General features: G+C 46.3%; 1 protein-coding gene across 2 annotated transcripts in view; it reads left to right on the top strand.

The window, feature by feature from the left end:
• Positions 1–306: 306 nt before the first annotated feature.
• TBC1D8B (TBC1 domain family member 8B) overlaps positions 307–20,718 on the top strand; it is a 48,096-nt gene continuing 27,684 nt past the window's right edge. For both annotated transcript variants that reach the window (XM_061598961.1, XM_061598962.1), the window contains exons 1-5: positions 307–688; positions 11,363–11,473; positions 13,833–13,951; positions 17,970–18,195; positions 20,445–20,685. In XM_061598961.1, coding sequence (XP_061454945.1) covers positions 562–688; positions 11,363–11,473; positions 13,833–13,951; positions 17,970–18,195; positions 20,445–20,685 — 824 coding nt within the window. In that variant the 5' untranslated portion in view covers positions 307–561. The remainder of the gene's footprint in view (positions 689–11,362; positions 11,474–13,832; positions 13,952–17,969; positions 18,196–20,444; positions 20,686–20,718) is intronic.

Raw genomic sequence — 20,718 nt, forward strand, 5'->3', positions numbered from 1 at the left:
ATTATATATATATATAATCGCATTTATATATTTATATATATATATATATATATATAATTTATATATATATATATATATATTTGTATATATATATATAAGCAAGCAAGCAAGCAGGCTTTAAGTAAAGAAGGCAAAGTTGCCAACTTCTTTACTGGCACGGTGCCTGAGCCTTAGGAGATACAGGAGGAGCTTGTGCATGGTGGGAACCCTCACCGGAGCGGTACAGCCAGTCGCAAACGAACACACGGAATCCCTGCCACTTTAAAAAGCCAAAGGGAGAAAACTTTCCCTTCCCTTCCGAGGCTCACTACTTGGCAAGGCCGGCCTCTTAAAGGAGCGGAGCCCAGGCCCGGCTGCGCACGGCCTGCTGGGGTTTGCAGTGCGCGCGGCAGAGTGAGGAGACGCCCTCGGAACTACAGCCCCCAGCGGGCCTCTCGCGCCCGCCCTCTCCCGGGATTGCCTTGGCCGGCTGCTTGTGTACGTGGGAAGGCAGAAGGCGCGGCGGGAACGCGGGAGACTGGCCGGGCATGGCGGGCTGAAGGAGCCGCCGTCGCAGCGAGGATGTGGCTGAAGCCCGAGGAGGTGCTGCTGAAGAACGCGCTCAAGCTGTGGGTCTTGGAGCGCTCGAACCAGTACTTCGTGTTGCAGAGGAGGCGAGGCTATGGAGAGGAGGGCGGAGGGCTGGCTGGTAAGGCGGCGCGCTCCCGTCTCTTTCCCCTCTTCTGTATTATTATCATCATCATCATCTAATCTGTTCTCGCCTCCCTCCAAGATGTTCAGGGCGCCGTTCGTGATTCTTTCCCAATCTCGCGCCTCTCCCCATTTCCCCGTTGTATTCCCGCAACAACCCTGTGAGGTAGCGAGGTGCAGCTGAGAAATAATGACGGGTCACCCAGTGCTGACGAGTGGGGATTTGAACTTGGGTCTTCTCTCTCTCTCCACCTCCCCATATACTGTACACACTTTATATCCTCACAACAACCCTGTGAGGTAGGTTAGTTTGAGAGGTATTGGTTGGCCCAAGGTCACCTGGTGAGCTTTGAATATGGGTTTTTGCCTCCCTCCCTTTTTTATCCTAACAACTGCCTTGTTAGGTGGGCAGGCTGAAGTTGAGAGATATTTGGCCCAAGGGCATGTAGTGAGCCGAGTGGGGATTTGAACCCGTGCCTCCCTGGACCTAGTCTGATGTATTTTAACTATTTCACCACCACAGCTCTTTTTGCATCCTGACCGTGGTAAGGTTATGGGTGGATAAGGTTGTCAGCTGGCTGAGAAAGCAAAAAAGGGCTGGCCTAAGGCGATCCTGCTGAATCTGACCAAGGGACCTGTCTAGTGCAGATGTGGAGAACCTTTGGTCCTCCAGATGTTGCTGAACTACAACTCCCATCAGCCCCCAGTGAGCATTTTCAGTGACCGGGGACGATGGAAGTTGTAGTTCAACAACATCTGGAGGGCCAAAGGCCCACCATATCTGCCCTTCTGCAACATCTGTTTTCGATCAGATGTTTTTAGGGAAAGCCAGGAAGCAGGGCTCAAAGGCAGCCGCCCTTCTGGGAGGTAATTGACAGAATATACTGCTTCTGGACATGGAGGCTCCATTTTGCGGTTGTGGCTAATAGCTGTGGCTAGATCCTCTGAAGAGGCCTTGCTTGATTGGCAGACCAAATGGATCGCCCACCCAGTTCTAACCCAACTTCTTGTTTCCAGATATACGGAGACAGCAGCTCTTCCTTATTGTATGTTTCCAGCACTTGCTATTCAAGGGGTTTTATCCAATGCTAGCCCTATTCAGAGCAGGCCCATTGACGTTAATAGACATGACTAACTTGGGTCCATTCATTTCAGAGGGTCTGCTCTGGACTTAGGTGAATACAGCTCCTGAACAGGGAGGCTCCATGGGAAGATTGGCTGAGCCTCTGTGAATTTGTCTAATCCCTTTTTTAAAAAATGCTGTATAATTGATTGGCCGTTTGCAGTGTTCTGTGGCAGGGGATTCTGTAAGCTAATTAGCTGTGTGTTTTATTTTGCCTCTTGTCCGTCCTGAGCTTGGCATTTCTTTAGGTGCCTTTTTAACCTTGGCTAGGAGTGAAGAAATCTGCAGGGCAAGCTTTTTTCTTGTTGTAGCGTGGGATGAAAGCTTGCTTTCCCGCCAATGTCTCCAGATCCAGGTGCATTTAAAGGCACAGGAGGGGGCAGGTTAGGCAAGGGAGACCTGCTGTCCACCGCTCAGCTTGGTGTGGAGATGCCGCTCTTCTTGTTTTTAACTGGCCACCTTCCTGTGTGCTTAAAAATGCTCTGTTTCTAAGAGGTTCAAGGGGTGTTGCCTCCCCTTTTAAAAAAAGAAATAAAAAATAAAGGGCAGGCAACTTGTGTCTTTTAGAGATGCGTGAACAGGACGCTTTTTCCCATTGCAGCAAGTCTGGGTCAGGAACAGGTTCTGTTAGCATGTTTACTAGCACCTAACAGGGCAGCCATTAAGACACAGGCAAAAAAATCACAACCCTCCTGGTAACCCTTGGTGACCAAATTCAAAGAGGACGGGGTCCTTCTACCTTTCAGTAGCTGAGTGGAATAAATGGTCTTGCTGGATGGGACCAAGTTCTGTTCTTACTCTTATTTTCAGGTTGTATCCAACTGAGTCCTACTCAGAGTAGACCCATTAGGACCGTAGGAAGCTGCCTTATACTGAATCAGGCCATTGGCTCAATATTGTCTACACTGACTGGCAGCCGCTCTCCAGGGTGTCAGGCAGGGATCTCTCCCAGCCCTAATTGGAGATGCTGGGGATTGAACCTGGGACCTTCTGCATGCAAGGCAGATGCTCTGCCCTTCCCCAAGCAGAAATTAATGAGCCTAAGTTAGTCGTGTCCATTAATTTCAATACATGTACCCGTTATTTGTTGTTGTTTATTATTGTTAATTGTTGTTGATGATGATATTTTATAATATTCTTTCTGTCACTTTTCCAAATGAACTGAAGGCATAATTTAAAACCATTTTTATTATTACTATTAATATTAATATTGTGGCATCAATGAGCATGGCGTTTTACAAAGTGCAAGAGAGCAGGTCTCTGGCCCATGGTGCTTGCAATCTTACTTTTGCCACAGGGGAAACGACAGAGAAAGGAGAAGCCAATGGAGGCAGGGGGAAACAAGGGGAACAGTGTTTATTTATTTCAGGTACAGTGAGCTAAGGATTAGTTACAATGATGTGGATGACTGTTCTTCCCCATGACCTAGTAAACTCAGAGGTACACTGCCTCTGAATGCGGAGGTTCAACTTAGCTAAAAGCCATTAATGTTCCCAATCTCCATGAATTCGATGTACTCTCTTAGAAAACACAAAAAGGCCAGCAGCCGTCCAAGGGAGAGGCAGTGGATTTCCGTAAGCCAATTGTGCATGGTGGGGAGACAATGGCTTTCTTTTGGCAGCCTAACTTGGCAGCCGGCCTGCTGCAAATCAAGTTTGTTGCAGGGACCAGTTTGTTCAGCAGCTGCAGCGGCTTGTTATACACAGAGGAGAATGAACTTGACACTTCCTCTGCCGAAATTCCTCCGCTTCTGCACTGAGGTGTATAGCTCAATGGCAGAGCTCAAGCAGAAGGTCCTGGGTTCCATCCCTGGTGCATCCAGGTGAGGCTAGGCAAGACTCGTGCCTGAGACCATGGGGAATAGCTGCCAGTCAGTGTAGATAATACTGAGCTAGATGGACCCAGTAGTCCGACTCTATATAAAGCAGTTTGTTACCTGTGTCAAGGGTGTAGGCCCCCTGTCCTGGTATAGCGGGTCACACTTGAGAAGTATGCAAGTGAGAGAAATGCATGACTGTGGCCCAGTTCAATTGCTTCCTGGGGATTGCATCAACAACAGAAGCAGCATGTTGGAAAGGCAAACCAGCGTATGGGCTGAGGGTGACCTGGCTGCTGTTCTAATAGAAGTAAGTTATATCAGACACATCTGCACATGCTTCCCAAACATGTTGGCTCAGAAGAAATCCCACCCTAGTTCCATACATAGGATACGTTTTTATTTATTTGTATCCATGAAAACATTTTTATGCCATCATCTTTCATTAGAAATGGCAGGAAGGTTCACAAACTGTTTCCAAAAGTCAAGACAATAAAACCAGAAAATGTAAATGATCCACAGCAGATAAAAACAAAATGCTAAAAGCTAGGTAATAGCAGCACCAAACACTTGAGTAAAGAAAGTAAGAGTCTAAAGCAGGGACAAGGAACCTGCGGCCCTCCAGATGTTGTCGGACTCCAACTCCCATCAGCCCCAGGATGTAGTCAGGGATGATGGGAGTTGTAGTCCAGCAACACATAGTCCATTCCCCATCTCTGGTTTTAACCCAAGCAAGGCCAGTGCTTGCCTGAAGTCTGGGGAGAGTTTATTCCAAAGGCTAGTGGCCACCACAGAAAAGTCTTTTCTCCTGGTTGTCTCCACATGGGTCTGTGCAGGCTGCGGAACAGTTGGAGGGCTTGATCTAATGATCTTGCTGAACGGGGCACTCTATATGGATAAAAGTGTTCCTCTAAGGGACAGGGTCCTGCGTTGTTTAAGGCTCTATATACCAGCAACATTTAAGTCAAACTTGGCTCAGTAGCAGATTGGTAACCGGTACAACTCTTGAAGCATAAGTGTTGCATGGTCGCAGCCAGCAGTTTCAGTGAATAACCTGGCTGCAGCATCTGCATCAAACTGAAAGAATAGCCACATAAAGGTTAAATAGAAAGCTGCCTTATATCTATCCCACTAATGCAGGAGGGAGGAACAATTTGTGTCCAGCTGCTGAGGTTCCCCAACCCCCTCCCATGGGCCATTTTGATAGGTGGGTGGGACTGTACACCTGACAGTGCCTTTGCAAGCACTGCCAATCATGAGTTTGCTCGCACAGTCGGAGGGCTTTGCAGGTGTTGACGATCAGCTGATTCTTAATGCCTGTGCCATCCTTTTTCCTTGCTGCTGTGGTGTGAAATCAAGCTATGCAGGCAAAGGCACAGAGCTTTGCAGGCACCGTCGATCAGTTGCTTAGCAGTGCCTGCAGCCCCATTGTCAGTGGGCCACATTTATACCTACCCCACATCCGATTTCAGGTGAACAGCAGGAAGGCATGGCTTGGAGGGGAAAGGCCTAGTGGGTATTAACAGGCCCACGGGCTGGAGCTTCTTCCCCACTGATCTACTGTGACTGGCACTGGCTCTCCAGGGTGGCTGGCATAGAAAAATCTGTCCCATCACTTTCCAGCTCCTGGGAACTGAATCTGAGGTCTTGAGCATGCAACTGCCACTGAGTGATGACCCCTTCCTTTATATTTTAAAACAAGGATGAAGAATCTTTGGCCCTCCAGATGTTGCTGAACTACAACTCCCATCATCACTGGCCTTTGATGTGCTGGTTGGAGCTGATGGGAGTTGTAGTTCAGCATCATCTGGAGGGCCAAAGTGTTCCGCACCCCATCTTAAAAGCAGGCCCCTAACATGCTTAGCTCTGATCATGGAATGGGACACAGCGTCACGCAACTATGCATAGGACTGCATTGTGAGTTAGTATGTTTATATTCCACCCGTCAGTGTTGCCCATCTCAGGGCACCTTGCAGAAATTTTAAAACAGTCGAAATAAAACCAGCAATTCAAAAAACAAGCATCATCAATAGCATCAAACTGCTTTAAGCATTATATTTTAAAAGGCCCTGTGTGAAGAGCAAGGTTGCTGAAGAATAGGAATCACTCAAGCTTTCCTGGGGAGGGCATTCCACATGTGCAGTGCCACCACTGAAAAGGCTCTTTCTATCGCGGAAGTGGCAGAGGATCAGTTTTGCATGCAGAAGGTCCCAGCTTCAATCCCCCAGCATCTCCAGGTAGGACTGGGAATGTCCCCTGCTCCAGACCTTGGAGAGCCACTGCCAGTCAGTGTAGGCAGTACTGACCTAAATGACCGAGGGGCTGCCTGTGTTTCGTGTTGCCAGCTGCCTGCTCTCCAAAGGTGGAGGGACGTAGAGAAGGGCCCCTGTGGAAGATCTTTGCCTGTGGACAGGTTCATATCAAAACAGACAGTCTATCAATTAGGAAACCACTCTTCCTTTCAATCGTTCTAGGCTTGAAGGACAGCGAAGCACAGGTCAGAAGGAGAACATGTGCCTTGCATGCAGAAGGTCCCCATTTCAATCCTCTTCATCTCCGGTTTAGGTTGCAAGTGATGGGGAATGCCCTTCTCTGCCAGAGATCCTGGCAAAGCTATTGCCAATTACAGTAATACTGGGCATATTGCACAAATAGTCTGACCTGGTCTAAGGCAGCTTTGTGTAGGCCTATATTATCCTCTCTGTGTTGTTGTTTGGGGACAGGGCTGTCTTGAAGCTGCTGGAGAGTAGCTTGCCTACAGAGTTTACTGTGGAGGCAAAATGTGAACCAGGGGCTCCCTGGCTTGCGTCTTGCATCTTTAATCCACTGTGCAACACCTGCTTTCGGAGCAGGTGAGAGAGGCAGAAGCAACATGCTTTGCAGAAAAGGACTCGCTTCTGTTGCTGATGCAATCCCCAGGAGGCAATTGAACTGGGCTGCATGTGTGCATTTATCCTGCTTGTGTACTGCCGTTTCTATTAGCAGTGGAGCGCATTGTCTCATTTTCATCCTTGCAACTGCCATGTTATGCCAGCTATGCAAATGAGTCCAAAGACATTGCTAGCCCATCTACACAGCCGCCCACACTTAACATTAGTCATTTGTAGCAGATTGATGGCCTGAAATAAGAGGGATTGGAGGTGGGGAACCTGTTTTGTCACTGACGAACACTCAGCTGCCTGCAAGCAATTCATACCCACCGCAGGTGACCAGACAAGTGGATATTTGCAAGGCTGGGAAGGATGTGGATCACTCGGAGCCACCCAAAGGTACAAGCTATCATTAAGCAATTAATTATTCCAGGTAACATAAAGATCACAAATACATTAAGAACAGACTTGGCTTATGAAAGTCAATTTTTCTCTTATACGTAGGTACATACACACACGCTAACATTGCTTTTTTAGCTTTGCAGCATATATAGCTATGATCTTTTACTCCAGGCTTTTAAAACTTTCATGGGCTGTTGGTCTGAGGCCAGGATCTTGGAGTTTGCAATTTGTTTTACATTGAATAGCGCCAAAGGGGTCGTAGCAGAGTAATTTAGCTAGAAGTAGCTAGCTTTGAGTCATGGAAAAATTTTCTTTATGACTAACACTGCGGATTTACAAACTGTCTTTATCTGGCAAAAGTTGGTAATAATAATAACGTTTCTGTGCAGATGCTTTCTGCCATAATTCATGCCCTCTGTAATGTAGGATGTCCACAACTGGGACTTTTCAGAATAACATTGCATCTTTTATCTCCCCCCCCCCCTGCACAATTTTCCTTTGGTAACTGTGTTGTGTGGAAAAGAGTAAATGTTTCAGCCAGGGGTCCTGTTGGAGATTCCCATCATGACTGAACACTCTATCTGGGGTGGATAGGAGTAGGAACCCACGACATCTTGAGGGTCACAGCGTCCCTTCTCCCTGGTTTAGGCAAAAAGTGCTTAGCAACTCTTGTCTGTTGGCCCCAGGGCATGTAAAGTCGTCTTCATTTGTCACCTACAAATACTCTTAGAAGGTCCTGTTGATTTCTCTTAGGGCTGTCTCTCTTACTGCAGGGCTGGGGAAACTTTTTCACCCGGAGGGCCCTGTTCCCTTCTGGGCAACTTTCTGAGAGTCGCATGCCAGTAATGGGCGGGGCTACAGACAAAAGTGGGTGGAGAACTGAATGTAAATCTTGCCTCTGTACAGTAGGCACTCATGGTGTGAAGCAGAGCCAGTGAAGGGTGTGGCTTGGAGATAGCGGGTGTGGCCTGGTGAGAGTTCTGAAGGCCAAACAAAGAGGCCTGGAGGGCCACATTTGGCCCCCAGGCCTGAGGTTCCACACCCCTGCTTTACTTACACCATGGATTCATCAATTGAAAACATTTTAGTTGGTTTTTCAAAGGTGCCCCAAATCAATCGGTCAACAGATTTAATTTCTGAAAGTTCCTTTTAATGCATATGGCAAATGTTATCTTAGGAGAATTATTCCCCCGTGTGAGAGAGAAAGGAAACCGCTTCTTCTAAAAAGGGAAAGGCTGTAACTCGGTGGTGGGACACCTGCCTGGCATGCAGAAGGTCCCAGGTTCATTCCCTAGCATGACCAGATAGGGCTGGGAGGGACTCCTGCCTGCAACCGTGGAGAGCCACTGCTCCAGTCAGTGCAGACAGCACTGAGGAAGACAGACGAAAGCTCTGGCTCAATATGAAGCAGTTTCCTGTGTTCCCAGTGACGGCTGCTGCAATCACATGCATGCATCGCCGAAAAGCAAGATACGCTGCTTCTTCTCACTTGCAGGTTGACTCAGATATAATCAGACAATTGGTAGGTTGACCCAAAGTCATTTGGTTAATTGACTGAGCTCTGGGCTACATGTGCAGCACACTGAGCTAGTAGAACGTGCCGTGCCATCTGATGGGAAGTGGTCAAGGGTGTCGGGAGTTGCAGACCAGCAACATCTGGAGGGCAGCCTGATGTCCCCCCCCCCCACAAACCATGGGCTAAGGGACTGAAGACTCCGTTTAACAAAGTGCTAATTTACTATTGTGTGCACATAGCCGCCTGGGCCGCCTCCAGATTGTGGGAGTTCCGGATGACTCACGTATTCAGCATTTCTCCTGATTGGCTTGCACAAAGGCCCCATCTGCACTATACATTTAAAGCAGGAGCAGACCACGTTCAGCGGTGATGGCTTTCCCAAAAGAGTTTGCTTGTTTGTTAAACCACTCTGGGAATTGTCGCTTGGCGGCAGAGCAACTGTGCTGCATGCAGAAGGCCCCAGGTTCAATCCCCAGCATCTCCAGGTAGGACTGGGGAAAAACTCCTTGTCTGAAACCCTGCCAGTCATTGCAGACAATGCTAAGCTAGATGGACCCGTGGTCAGACTCGGCCTAAGGCAAGTTTCTGTGTTCCTGTCTGGAGGAGCCCTTGCTAAACCATCAAGTTTGACCCATGTATTTTCCGGGCAAACATCTGTGAATTGAGTTGGCTTTCCTTTTTCCCTTTTCAGGCTCTAACCAAAGCCACTGAAACTAGCAAGTGTGAGCAGGCAGGCGCTGAAAAAGCGTGTGAGCTAATCTGCAAGGCCACTTTTTCCACCCGATGAAGCGTTGTCACTCTTGATTCAATGCGTTTTGGCGTTTCAAGAACCCTTGCTTTGTAGAGGAGCTGCCGTTTTAGGAAGCTGCCCTTGGGCTCTCTGTGTTCTGGGAATGCTGACTAGTATCGCCGCTCTGTGCATGATTGATGCGGGGAGGAGAATAAAATAAAAGGGTACTCGGATAAAGACCTCTGTGCAATGGTGAAGCCAGCAGCAAAACGCACTTGGGGAGATGAATAATTCAGCAAGGAAGCGTCCTTCCGATGAATCTAGATGTAATCCTTAATGTAGCCAGTCTTGGCTCGAGGGCAAAGGGAAAGATTAGATTACAAATGTAGGAATAGCAATAGTTCTTGGATTTGGGCTGCAATTTCTCTCCGTCTCTCTTGCTGTGAAATGAAGCCCAGATCTGGCTCCATACTTGAGAGGTCATGAACAAAATTGCCTCTGGTGGGTCCCCTCCTCTGATGCTGGGGTCTGTTGGTGGGACCCCTTAAGCTTACCTGGCAGACAACAGCACTTAGAGCGACGCTACAAGCTAAGCTTTCATCCGAGCTGGAGTTGGCACCTGGCATCCGTGGTCAGCCATCAGTGTACAGGGCACCTGCACAGCATTCTGAGCCATGCTGGATCGAACTGCCTTTTAATATCCCACATCGCTCCGGAGCGATGCTATGTTGGGTCAGTTTGGGAAACAAAAATAGCAGCTAGCTGGAGCCCTGGCTTCCCCCCAGGGATGCCAAGTTCTGATGCCGGCCCTGATGAAATCTGTTTGCTTGACTCAGCTCATTGATCTCGCTATGTGGGTGATTCATCTCTGCACCATGGCTTTTGGGGTGCCTCCTGCAACCCAGATGAAAAAGCTGGATATTGGACTGCTGATGCATTGAAAACCTTTTTATACTCCCAGGCATTTTAAAGTGTATTTTAACAGTATTTCTGTATTTTGGATGTTGTTTGGTTCTTTATTGTTTGTTTGTTTTGTCTCTTGATTTATTGTATTTATTGTATTTATATATTATGCTTGTTTTTATCTTTTTGTACACCGCCCAGAGAGCCTTCGGGCTTAGGGCGGTATATAAATTAAACTAAATAAAAAATAAATAAAATATCTGATGTTTAAGGGAGCCACGGATTTGCTTTAGCAGCTAATGGCTATTCTAAAATGCTATGGAATTGATCTGTGGCCCTGTGCATCATGGGTGTTTTCATCGGCCTCCTGCGAAGAGCCAAAGCTCTCTGGGGAAGGGTCGTAACTCAGTGGCAGAGCGTCTGCCTTGGATGCAGAAGGTCCCGGTTTCAATCCCCGGCATTTCCAGGTAGGGGTAGGAAAGGCCCCTGCCTGAAACCCTTAAGAGTGTTGCCGGTTGGTGAGACAATTCTGGATGGACCAATGGGTCTGACCAGTGGGTATAAGGGAGCCTGCTATGGCCCTCTTGGGAAACCAGTTTTAGGTTTCATTGTGTGTCGTGGCGATCTTGGAATAAACAGCTGGCACATTGTGAAGGGTGTGGGGAGTGTAGATTGAGAGGCATCCTTTCTCCTTTCTCTCTCACGCTACAGTTTGGGCTCACCCAGTGAAACTGGTCATCAGTAAGGTCAAAGCACACAAAAAGATAAAAGTTCCTTTCACACAATTTTATTTTTTTTAGTAACCACTGCCTTACAGTGGCCTGTCTGTTGTTTCACCTTGGGATTGCTTCCTAGCCCATTCTCAGTACTTGGCCATAGGTGCTGCTCAGCTGTCCTCTTCCTTACTCAGCCATATAAAGCAGGGCTGTGGAGTCGGAGTCGTGGAGTAAGAAGCAATTTTGGGTGGAGTCGGAGTCGGTAGAAATGTACTGACTCCGACTTCAAAATAAAATTAATATTTTAATATTAATATTAATTTATTAATATTAATACATTAATATACATTTGCCATTTATGAAGGAGTCAGAGTTGGAATCAGACAGTAGAAAAATTAATAGACATTTGCCATTTATGAAGGAGTCGGACAGTAGAAAAATAGAGGAGTCGGAGTCGAAGGTTTGTCATACCGACTCCACAGCCCTGGTATAAAGCCCTTCCCAGACCATAGGGATAGCCAAACCCGGTCCTTAACGGATGCCACAGAACCAACCTTCATTTATTGCGGTCTCAAGCTGTTTCCTCAATCCCACAGGCCTCCTGGTGGGGACGCTGGATGCTGTTTTGGACTCCACATCAAAAGTGGCCCCTTTCCGGATCCTGCACCAGACGCCAGATTCTCAGGTCTACTGGTCTATCGCCTGCGGTAAGTACATGCAATTCCAAAGTCAGCATTAGGGTGGAGGAAACACTAAGCCTGTGAGCCAGCTCAGGGTTTCTGTTACTTTCCACCAGGCTGTTTGGGAAGCAGCATTGCTAAGTGCATGCAGACGGTCCCAGCTGCTGTCCCAGGCATCTTCAGTGCGAGGGATGGGAAAGACCTCTGCTTGAGCCCCCAGAGAGCTGTTGCCAGCCAGTGCAGGCAATACAGATGGACCAATAGTCTGAGGCAGCTTCCTATGTTCCATTTCTAACTCTTTGCATGTGGTTCTCTCGGATTCAGTTTGAAGCTGGTGATGGGGTCTTCCAGGCCATCCTCACCCCCCAGCAATTTTCCCTCTCTGATAGAGCCAGATGCAATTACATTAAGTGTTTTGCTTGCCTCGCTAAATACCAAGTCCACTTACCTTCATTTGTCTGATACCTCAGTTCAGAGAATTGCACAATGACTCCCAGGAAGTGCACAGGGAGGATGAAACCTATGTACCTTTTTATTGTTTATGTGCAGGGGCATGACCAGGATGCCCGTTTGTCTTCCTGCCCTGTCTGGGAGCTGTTTATCAAAGGAGGTGTCGCTCTGACACCAACAAGAAGTTGTTTTCTAAAGCTCATTCTCAAGTCCTCTTAATGTAGGTCCTCTTAAAGCATTGGCCCTCCCAACATTACTGATCTGCAACTCCCGTCGGCCCCAGTAAACATCTGGAGGATCCAAAGGTTCGCTTGTCTTCATGGACTCCCAAGCCCTGATGTAAATGACGTTAAGCAAAATAAGAGAAAAGGATTGATTTGATATAAGGCAGCTTCCTGTGTTGATAAGCCTATTTTCTTAAGTTGTATTACAGAGGAAAAGACAAATAAATACTGTCTGAAGTCAAATGAGGAAAATATGGGAACAGAATGAACAAAAGGCAAAACTGAATGAAATAAATAAAAATGCACAAATTTCTCCAAACAAATTCATATTTAGAGGGTATAAGAGTCTGGAGAGGTTGATTACTCATATGTAACATAAAATTCCACCACGTTGTTGCATGGTCTTCTGATTTTGTTTGTCATCTTAAGGTACACAAATAATAAACAAGTTTCTCAGAAATGGCTATAAATAAAACTTTTTATGTCAGTCATCTAAAGTAATTGATGAAGCATCTTTCCATCCCTGTAAAATAACTTGGCATGCTGCTACCATCAAATAAATAATTAAGGTTTTTACAAAGAGTGCCAGCATTTTTTCCATCAAATACAGATAACAACCATCACTTGGGATCAAATACTGCTCTTACCTCCTGTGATAACGTGAGTCCTGTAATGTGCTTTATGTGGGGCTGCCCTTGGATCTGATCTGGGAGTTGCAACTTGTGCAGAATGCAGCGGCCAAGCAGCCCACAAGAGCAGGTTGCTGGCATTTTGTTACTCTGCTGTTGAGAGAGCTGCACTGGTTGCCCATTGGCTACCAGGTCAGGTTCAAGGTACTTGTGTTAATTCACACAGCCCTGAACAACTTGCGCTCAAAGTACCTTAAGGACCATCTGATTTCTTATGCTCCACCTCAGTCACTGAGATCCTGTGATGGAACACTTCTGGTGGTTCCCCACATGGCCTCTGAGGTTCTGTTGGCCTTTCTTAGGGACCAGGCCTTTAGTGAGGGGGGGTTGTCCTGCCCTATGGAACTCCCTACCAGTAGAGGCTTGGCAGGAGCTGTCTGTGCCTTCTTTTAGATGTTGTCTTGAAGCCGTATTATTTAGACAGACGTTTGCAATATGAATTTTTTTTAAACTAACCTGTATGTTGATTTTTTATGGATGCTTTGTGCTGCTTTTATTACAACTTTGTATTTTGTATGCCACCTTGATACATTTTCATGAAAGTGCGGATTATGAAATACTTTAATAAATAATGTTAGTCTCTGTGACCACTCACTCCCAAAAGCTTTTTTTTGCTGCCAGAGAGGTCCATCAGAGGCGCCAATAAGTGCTATTTTCAACGTCGAATTCTCACTTCTGACTCTCCCTAAAACCCTCCTCTTTCTCTCGACACGTTTTGGCCGCCGGATTAAAATAAAGGGGAAAGAACCAACAGAGAATAATGCTGCCAGATTACTTGTTGATGTACTTTTCCCAACTTTTGCAACAAAAATAAGAGATGGTGGCTCTTTTTTATCCCCACCCCTTGCTTGGCAGGCAGAGGAGCTTCTTCTGTGCTTTAATTTAGGAGTGGTTAATTTAATGCCACCTAATGTTCTTTCCGAGAGCCAGTGTGGCGTAGCGGTTAGAGTGTTGGACTACGACCTGGGAGACCAGGGTTCGAATCCCCACACAGCCATATTTCCATTTCAATATTCCTATCAGGAGCCAGCAGAGAAGAGATAACAGAGCACTGGGACTGGCTGGAGCACAATGTGATGAAGACTCTGTCCGTGTTTGATTCCAATGAGGACATCACTAGCTTTGTGCATGGGAAGATAAGGGTATGTAGAAGGGGCTGTGAGCTACTTTAGGGCTTTTTCCTGCATCCACTTTCCAGGGGGCCATGTTGGTACAGGGAGGAGTTTCAGCAGGACGAGTGTTGAAAGGGCAAGACTGAGCAAGATTTGTTCAGTAGACCATCGTAAGTGCTGGAATTGTAACAAATTAAATGTTCACATTCTATATATGTGGTGGAATTGCCCCTTATTTATTTATTTATTTATTTCATTCCATTTCTATACCGCCCCTAGCCTATGGCTCTCTGGGCGGTTCACAGCAAGGAATAAAATACAATACAGTAAAATAGAAATCAGATAAAATCCCTAAAAACAAGCAGCTTAAGCATTTAACAACTTGATATAAAATTAACTTAACATTAAGCAATTAAAATGCCTGGGAGAATAAAAAGGTTTTAACCTGGCGCCGAAAAGATAGAAGAGTAGGCGCCAGGCGCACCTCATCGGGGAGACTGTTCCATAATTCGGGGGCCACTACTGAAAAGGCCCTGGATCTAGTAACAGCCCTCCGAGCTTCCCTATGGGACGGGCCTTAGATGTTGAACGTAGTGAGCGGGTAGGTTCATAGCGGGAGAGGCGTTCCGCAAGGTATTGTGGTCCCGCACCGTGTAAGGCTTTATAAGTCAAAACTAGCACTTTGAATCTAGCCCGGAAACAAATAGGTAGCCAGTGTAAACGCACCAGAACAGGTGTTATATGTGCGGACCATCTGGTCCTCGTCAGCAGTCTGGCTGCTGCGTTTTGCACTAGCTGTAGTTTCCGAATTGTCTTCAAAGGCAGCCCCACGTAGAGTGCATTGCAGTAGTCCAATCTCGAGGTTACCAGAGCATGGACGACTGAGGCGAGGTCATCATTATCCAGATAGGGGCGCAGCTGGGCTACCAACCGAAAATGGTAGAACGCATTCCGTGCCACCGAGGCCACTTGAGCCTCAAGAGACAGGAATGGATCGAAAAGGACCCCCAAGCTACGAACCTGTTCCTTCAGGGGGAGTGTAACCCCATCCAGAACAGGTTGAACATCCACCACCTGGGTCGAGAAGGCACCCACCAACAGCGTCTCAGTCTTGTCAGGATTGAGCTTCAGTTTGTTAGCTTTCATCCAGTCCATTATCGCGGCTAGGCAACGGTTCAGCACGTTAACAGCCTCACCTGAAGAAGATGAAAAGGAGAAATAGAGTTGCGTGTCATCAGCATACTGGTGACAACGCACTCCAAAGCTCCTGATGACCGCTCCCAGCGGCTTCATATAGATGTTAAAGAGCATAGGGGACAGGACCGATCCCTGTGGGACTCCACAATGGAGAGTCCAGGGCATCGAGTAATGTTCCCCAAGCCCTACCTTCTGGAGACGATGCACCAAGTAGGAGCGGAGCCACCGCCAAGCAGTACCTCCAACTCCCAATTCCAATTCTCTCCAGAAGGATACCATGGTCGATGGTATCAAAAGCAGCTGAGAGGTCAAGCAGAATCAACAGTGTTACAGTCCCCCCGTCTCTCTCCCGACATAGGTCATCATACAGGGCGACCAAGGCTGTTTCAGTGCCGAAACCGAGTCTAAAACCGGATTGAAATGGATCCAGATAATCGGTTTCATCCAAGAGTACCTGGAGCTGGTTGGCAACCACACGCTCTAGAACCTTGCCCAAAAATGGGATGTTCGCGACCGGTCTATAGTTGTTCAGATTATCTGGGTCCAGGGAAGACTTCTTCAGGAGCGGTCTCACCACCACCTCTTTCAGACAGCAGGGGACCACTCCCTCTCTCAAGGAGGCATTTATCACTTCCCTGGCCCAGCCGGCTGTTCCAACCCTGGCAGCTTTCACTAGCCAAGAGGGGCAAGGATCCAGTACGGAAGTGGTTGCACGCACCAGTCCAAGTACCTTGTCAACGTCCTCAAGCTGTACCAACTGAAATTCATCCAATAAGTGAGGACAAGACCATGCTCTGGATACCTCATTAGGTTCAACTGCCGTAATATTGGAGTCTAAGTCCCGGTGGATGCATGAGATTTTATCTTGGAAGTGCCCAGCAAACTCATTGCAGTGGGTTTGAGATGGTTCTAAGATATCCGGAGGGCTAGAGTGAAGAAGCCCTCGGACAACTTTAAAGAGCTCCGCTGGGCGGTTGAGAAATGATTTGATAGTGGCAGCAAAATAATGCTTTTTTGCTGCCCTCACCGCGTCTATATACCGTTTAGTGGAAGCACTTACCAAGGCATGATTCACTAAAACATTCAGGTGTCAGGTTTTTCATCGTATATCCAAAATGAGCAGAATGATAATCAGGCCACTTCTATCGTTGGCCTTGTTAAATATTAGAGATCAGGATATAAATGACAATCTGAAGCTATTGATATTTAATCTACTAATTGCTGCACAGATTGTACGGGCCAGGAAATGGAAGCCTCCACATGGCCCTACCAAATGGGAGTGGAAACTCAGATGTCTCGACATTGCTGCAGTGGATAAATGAACCAACTTAGTTCAGAGTAGAAAGTAATAATAATTTGTCCATTGATTGCTGGCTTCCATTTTTTAATTACTGGAATCATTTTCATAATATGAGACTAGATCAGTTTTTGTTTAATCGACATACATGTATTTCTATTTTTTTCTTTTTCTGTATGCTTTTGTTATCATGGAATAAATTGCTCTATTTTAAAATTAATAAACTTTTTTTTTTAAGGGCAGACTGTAAGTTAGGAGTGGGGAACCTCAGAGCCAGGCCCCAAATGCGGCCCTCCAGGCCTCTTTATCTGGCCCTGAGGACTGTCCCCAGGCCACATGCCCTCTCCCTCTCCCTTGGCCAGAGGTTCTCAAACTGTGGTCCATGGACCAGCAGCGGCCTACAAGCTTCATTCAGGCAGTCCGCGGCATGTCTGCATTAAATATTCATCTTGATTTTCAGTTGTATTTTTATTACTTCCTTTGTTTCCTTTATTGTATTTTATTGAGTTCTGTGGAATGCAAATTATAATGAAATACAATATAGGAAATAAAAGAAGCAATAAAAGTACAACTAAAAATCATACAGCATCTAGCACAGCGCATTAGAATGGCTACAACAGGCAGAAAAATCGTTAAGTGGTCTGCAAGACCCTCCGCAATTTTTAAGTGGTTCAGGGGGGGGAGTTTGGGAGCTACTGCCCTAGACTACAACCCTCACAGGGATCCGCATTTCGGTGCCGGTTCAATTTTTGCTCCATCAACCTTCTGGTACCGCTTCACCAGGGATCAATGTTCACTATTTGCTATAAATACCAATTTGTTTTTCCCCTCAAAAACCTCAATACTAATATCAATATTTTTTTGAAAATATCACATTTTTCATAGATTTTTTTAAATATCAGTTTTAAATGAAATATCAATATTGGTATTTGGGGGGATGTGGATATTAATATTGATATTTTTGAGGTGAATTAAGACTGCTTCAGCTGAGGAAAACTGGTAGAAAAAGAATCTGATCTGCGAGGACAAAAATAGCGAATAAATAGGAAATCCGGTGTCAAATTCAGATCTTATGAAATTTGAGCACATCCTAACTGGAGCCGCTTTGCACCACAAAGCAGGTTTTTGCCTGACTTGAATGCGCCTTTGAACTCTGTTCATGCCTCTGGCTTGCCTGCATGGAGCACAGAGGGGGACTTGTGTGTGTAGAAACGAGCCTCCTGTGCAAAGGGAACATTTACATTGCGCAGCTGCACAACAAATCCCAGAGGTTTCTATGCACTCATCTCTCCATCCGCCATCCAGGGATGTGGTTTGAGGACACATTTCAGCCAAGTGTGAGGTGGGGCCAGGGAGGAGTGTGACCCATGGTGGAGGCGTATTCTAGGAAAAGTGCTGAGGGCCAGACAGAGAAGCCTGCCCCCCCCAGGCCTGAGGTTCCCCAAATAATAATAATATAATAATATTTTGCAAGCCTGCCTGGCTTCTGACGAGTGCCTTGAATGGACCACCTGATGTTAAGCAGTTTGTTTGCCTCTTTTCCCCCCGCCTAAGGGCTTGATAGCCGAGGAAGGTAAAGGATCTTTAATGAAAGAGGAGGATCCCGAGAAGTTCCGTGAGGCTCATCTGAAGTTTGGGAAGTGTTTTGGGTTAGCCGAGCAGGAGAAGCTGGTGACCTACTACTCGTGTAGTTACTGGAGAGGGCGAATGCCCTGTCAGGGGTGGCTGTACCTGAGCACCAACTTCCTCAGCTTTTACTCCTTTCTGCTGGGAGCTGAAAGTAAGTGGTGTCGAGCCGTTCCTTATGATACTTCTCTCCTTCCCTTGGACAGTTGTGTGTTTAAAAGCGCACTTTCCTTTCTTTACAGTGGAAGTAACAGATGGATAGCAGAAGTAACAAATGCCGTGGCGTACATGCCTTTTCACAGTTAACTAGCCCTCCCCGTTGAGCAGCCTTTAGCTTTGGCCTTGAGCGCCTCTCTTTTAGGTAGCGCAGGTGGCTTCAGCATGAACTCCCGTCTCTGCTGATGAGAATAAGCTTCTTCCCAGTAACAAGGCCTTACCCACAATTCTACATGGCAGAACCATTTTCTTAGGCCAAAGAACCTGGATTTCTTGACCCTGCATATAAATGAATATTCAATCCTGGCTCATTAAAGCGTGTGTTGATTGTTTTATTTACGAGCTGTTATAAACTGCCTAACATTTAAAAAAATTTGAAGGCAGTAAAAAAAAAAATTCAAAACATAAAACATTCGCAAAACCTAATAAAGATTGGCCAAAATATAGTTTGATACTTCCACAGTGACAAAAAATAAAAAATGTGGCTGACATTGCTGCTCTGGGAAGGCTTGTGTGAACTGAAAGGGCTTTAACACACTCCAGAAACTGAAGGCCATCAGTGTGTGTCTTATATCTGTGTATTCAGTATGCACTTCAAATATATTGTTGCTGTTAAGGAGTAATGTTGTTCATGTGCACACACATATGAAATCCTGCTTGTTCCAACAAGTTTCTCATTCATTTGTAGTGGGGAGAGAGGAAGAATAGCTGAGTGGTAGAGTGCATGCTTTACATACACAAGATGCCAAGCTGAAACTCCAGTAGTTCTAGCCCAGGGGTGAGGAACCCTCTTCAGCCTGGAGCGAGGGGCACATTTCCTTCTGGGCAATTTTCCGAGGGCCACATGCCATTGGTGGGCAGGGCCAGAGGCAAAAGTGAGCAGGGAAGCAAATGTAAATTTTACCTTTGTACAGTAGGCTAATTTTTGCACACGTTCTCACACCCCTCTCTGTCCTCCATCCAGACAAGTGAGAGGCATTCTCAAGAATTCACAGACACATGCCAGCCGTTGAAAAATACTTTGGATGGAAAGCAAGGCCAGTGAGGGGTGTGGGCTGGGGAGAGTTCTGAGGGCCAAACAGAGAGGCTTCCAGAAGCTCTGCGAGGTCGATCCATATAAGCCAGTTTCCAACATTCCCATAATGCAATCCTTCAGTCCCAACCATTAAAACCCTACCTGGAGATGGTAAGGATTGAACACAGGACTTTCTGAATGCAAGGCATCTGCTGTACCTCAGAGCTGTGGTCTTTCCACCTTCAGATGGTATCAGCAACGCTTGGGTGATGGTGTTCTCAGTGCAGGTGGCCTCGTGGAGGTGCTGGGGCAAGGCAGAGGAGTGGAAACACTGATGTAGGTTACATATGAATAGTAATGTAGTTGTTGTCTTGGAACAACATGGTGACAGAAACGTCATGTTGTCAAAGCTGGTGTAAGTAGAGCACACCTTTCCCTAGATGTAATCACACTGAGACTCTGGGTTTAGAAGAAATAAGAGTGCTTAGTTTATTATAGGAAATATTTATTTGTTTGTTTGTTTATGTAAGTTATATCCCACCCTTCCTCCCAGAAGGAGTCCAGGGAGGCAAACAAAAACACTAAAAGCACTTTAAAACATCTTAAAAGCAGAAGACTCTAAAACAAGACGTCTTTAAAAACATATTACAACAAAACGACTTAAAAAAACTTTTAAAACATCTTAAAAATCAGCTCCAGCACAGACTTAAACTAGGATAAGGTCTCTACTTAAAAGAGCCATGCTTGCTTTTTCATCTCTACAAGAGAGAGAGTAAGGAAAGATGTCTCCAAAGGTGGAATGAAGAAGGCAGGAGCAGGAAATGAGGTCAGCAATCCTGAGAGTATTACTTCACACACCTGAAGGAAGGTCAGCACAGGTTAGCTCAGAAAGACAGTCTAGGAATCATGGCCATTCCCCTCTCTATGTGCCCAGCAAGCTGAGTTGCATCCCAGCAGTTCCAACAGTTGGTACCCAGACCTTTGGATGCAAAAACACTCAAAAGTGCAATTTTAATGCCGAGTAATTATATTTCCGGCTAATGGAGAGCAGGAACCTCTTTCCATGGAAGCACAAAGGATTGCATTTGACGCTCCCTTTAGGGTTGAACAAGAATAGCAGGCCAACGTGAAGCAGAAAGGCCTGAGTGGATTTCTTTTGCTCCCACCTGCAGTAAAACTTGTAATATCCTGGGATGAAATCTCAAAACTTGAAAAGACGTCCAACGTGATCCTAACGGAGAGTATTCACGTCTGCTCCCGCGGGGAGGATCACTACTTTTCTATGTTTCTGCACATCAGCGAAACGTTCCTTCTCATGGAACAGCTGGCCTTGTATGCTGTTCGGAGACTCTTCGACAAGGAGACATTTGATAACGACCCCGTCCTCCACGATCCCTTGCAAATCACTAAGAGGTAACTTATTGTTGCAAACAGGAATGAAATATC

Source organism: Rhineura floridana, chromosome 16 (genome assembly GCF_030035675.1).
Source record: "Rhineura floridana isolate rRhiFlo1 chromosome 16, rRhiFlo1.hap2, whole genome shotgun sequence".
NCBI lineage: Eukaryota > Metazoa > Chordata > Lepidosauria > Squamata > Rhineuridae > Rhineura > Rhineura floridana.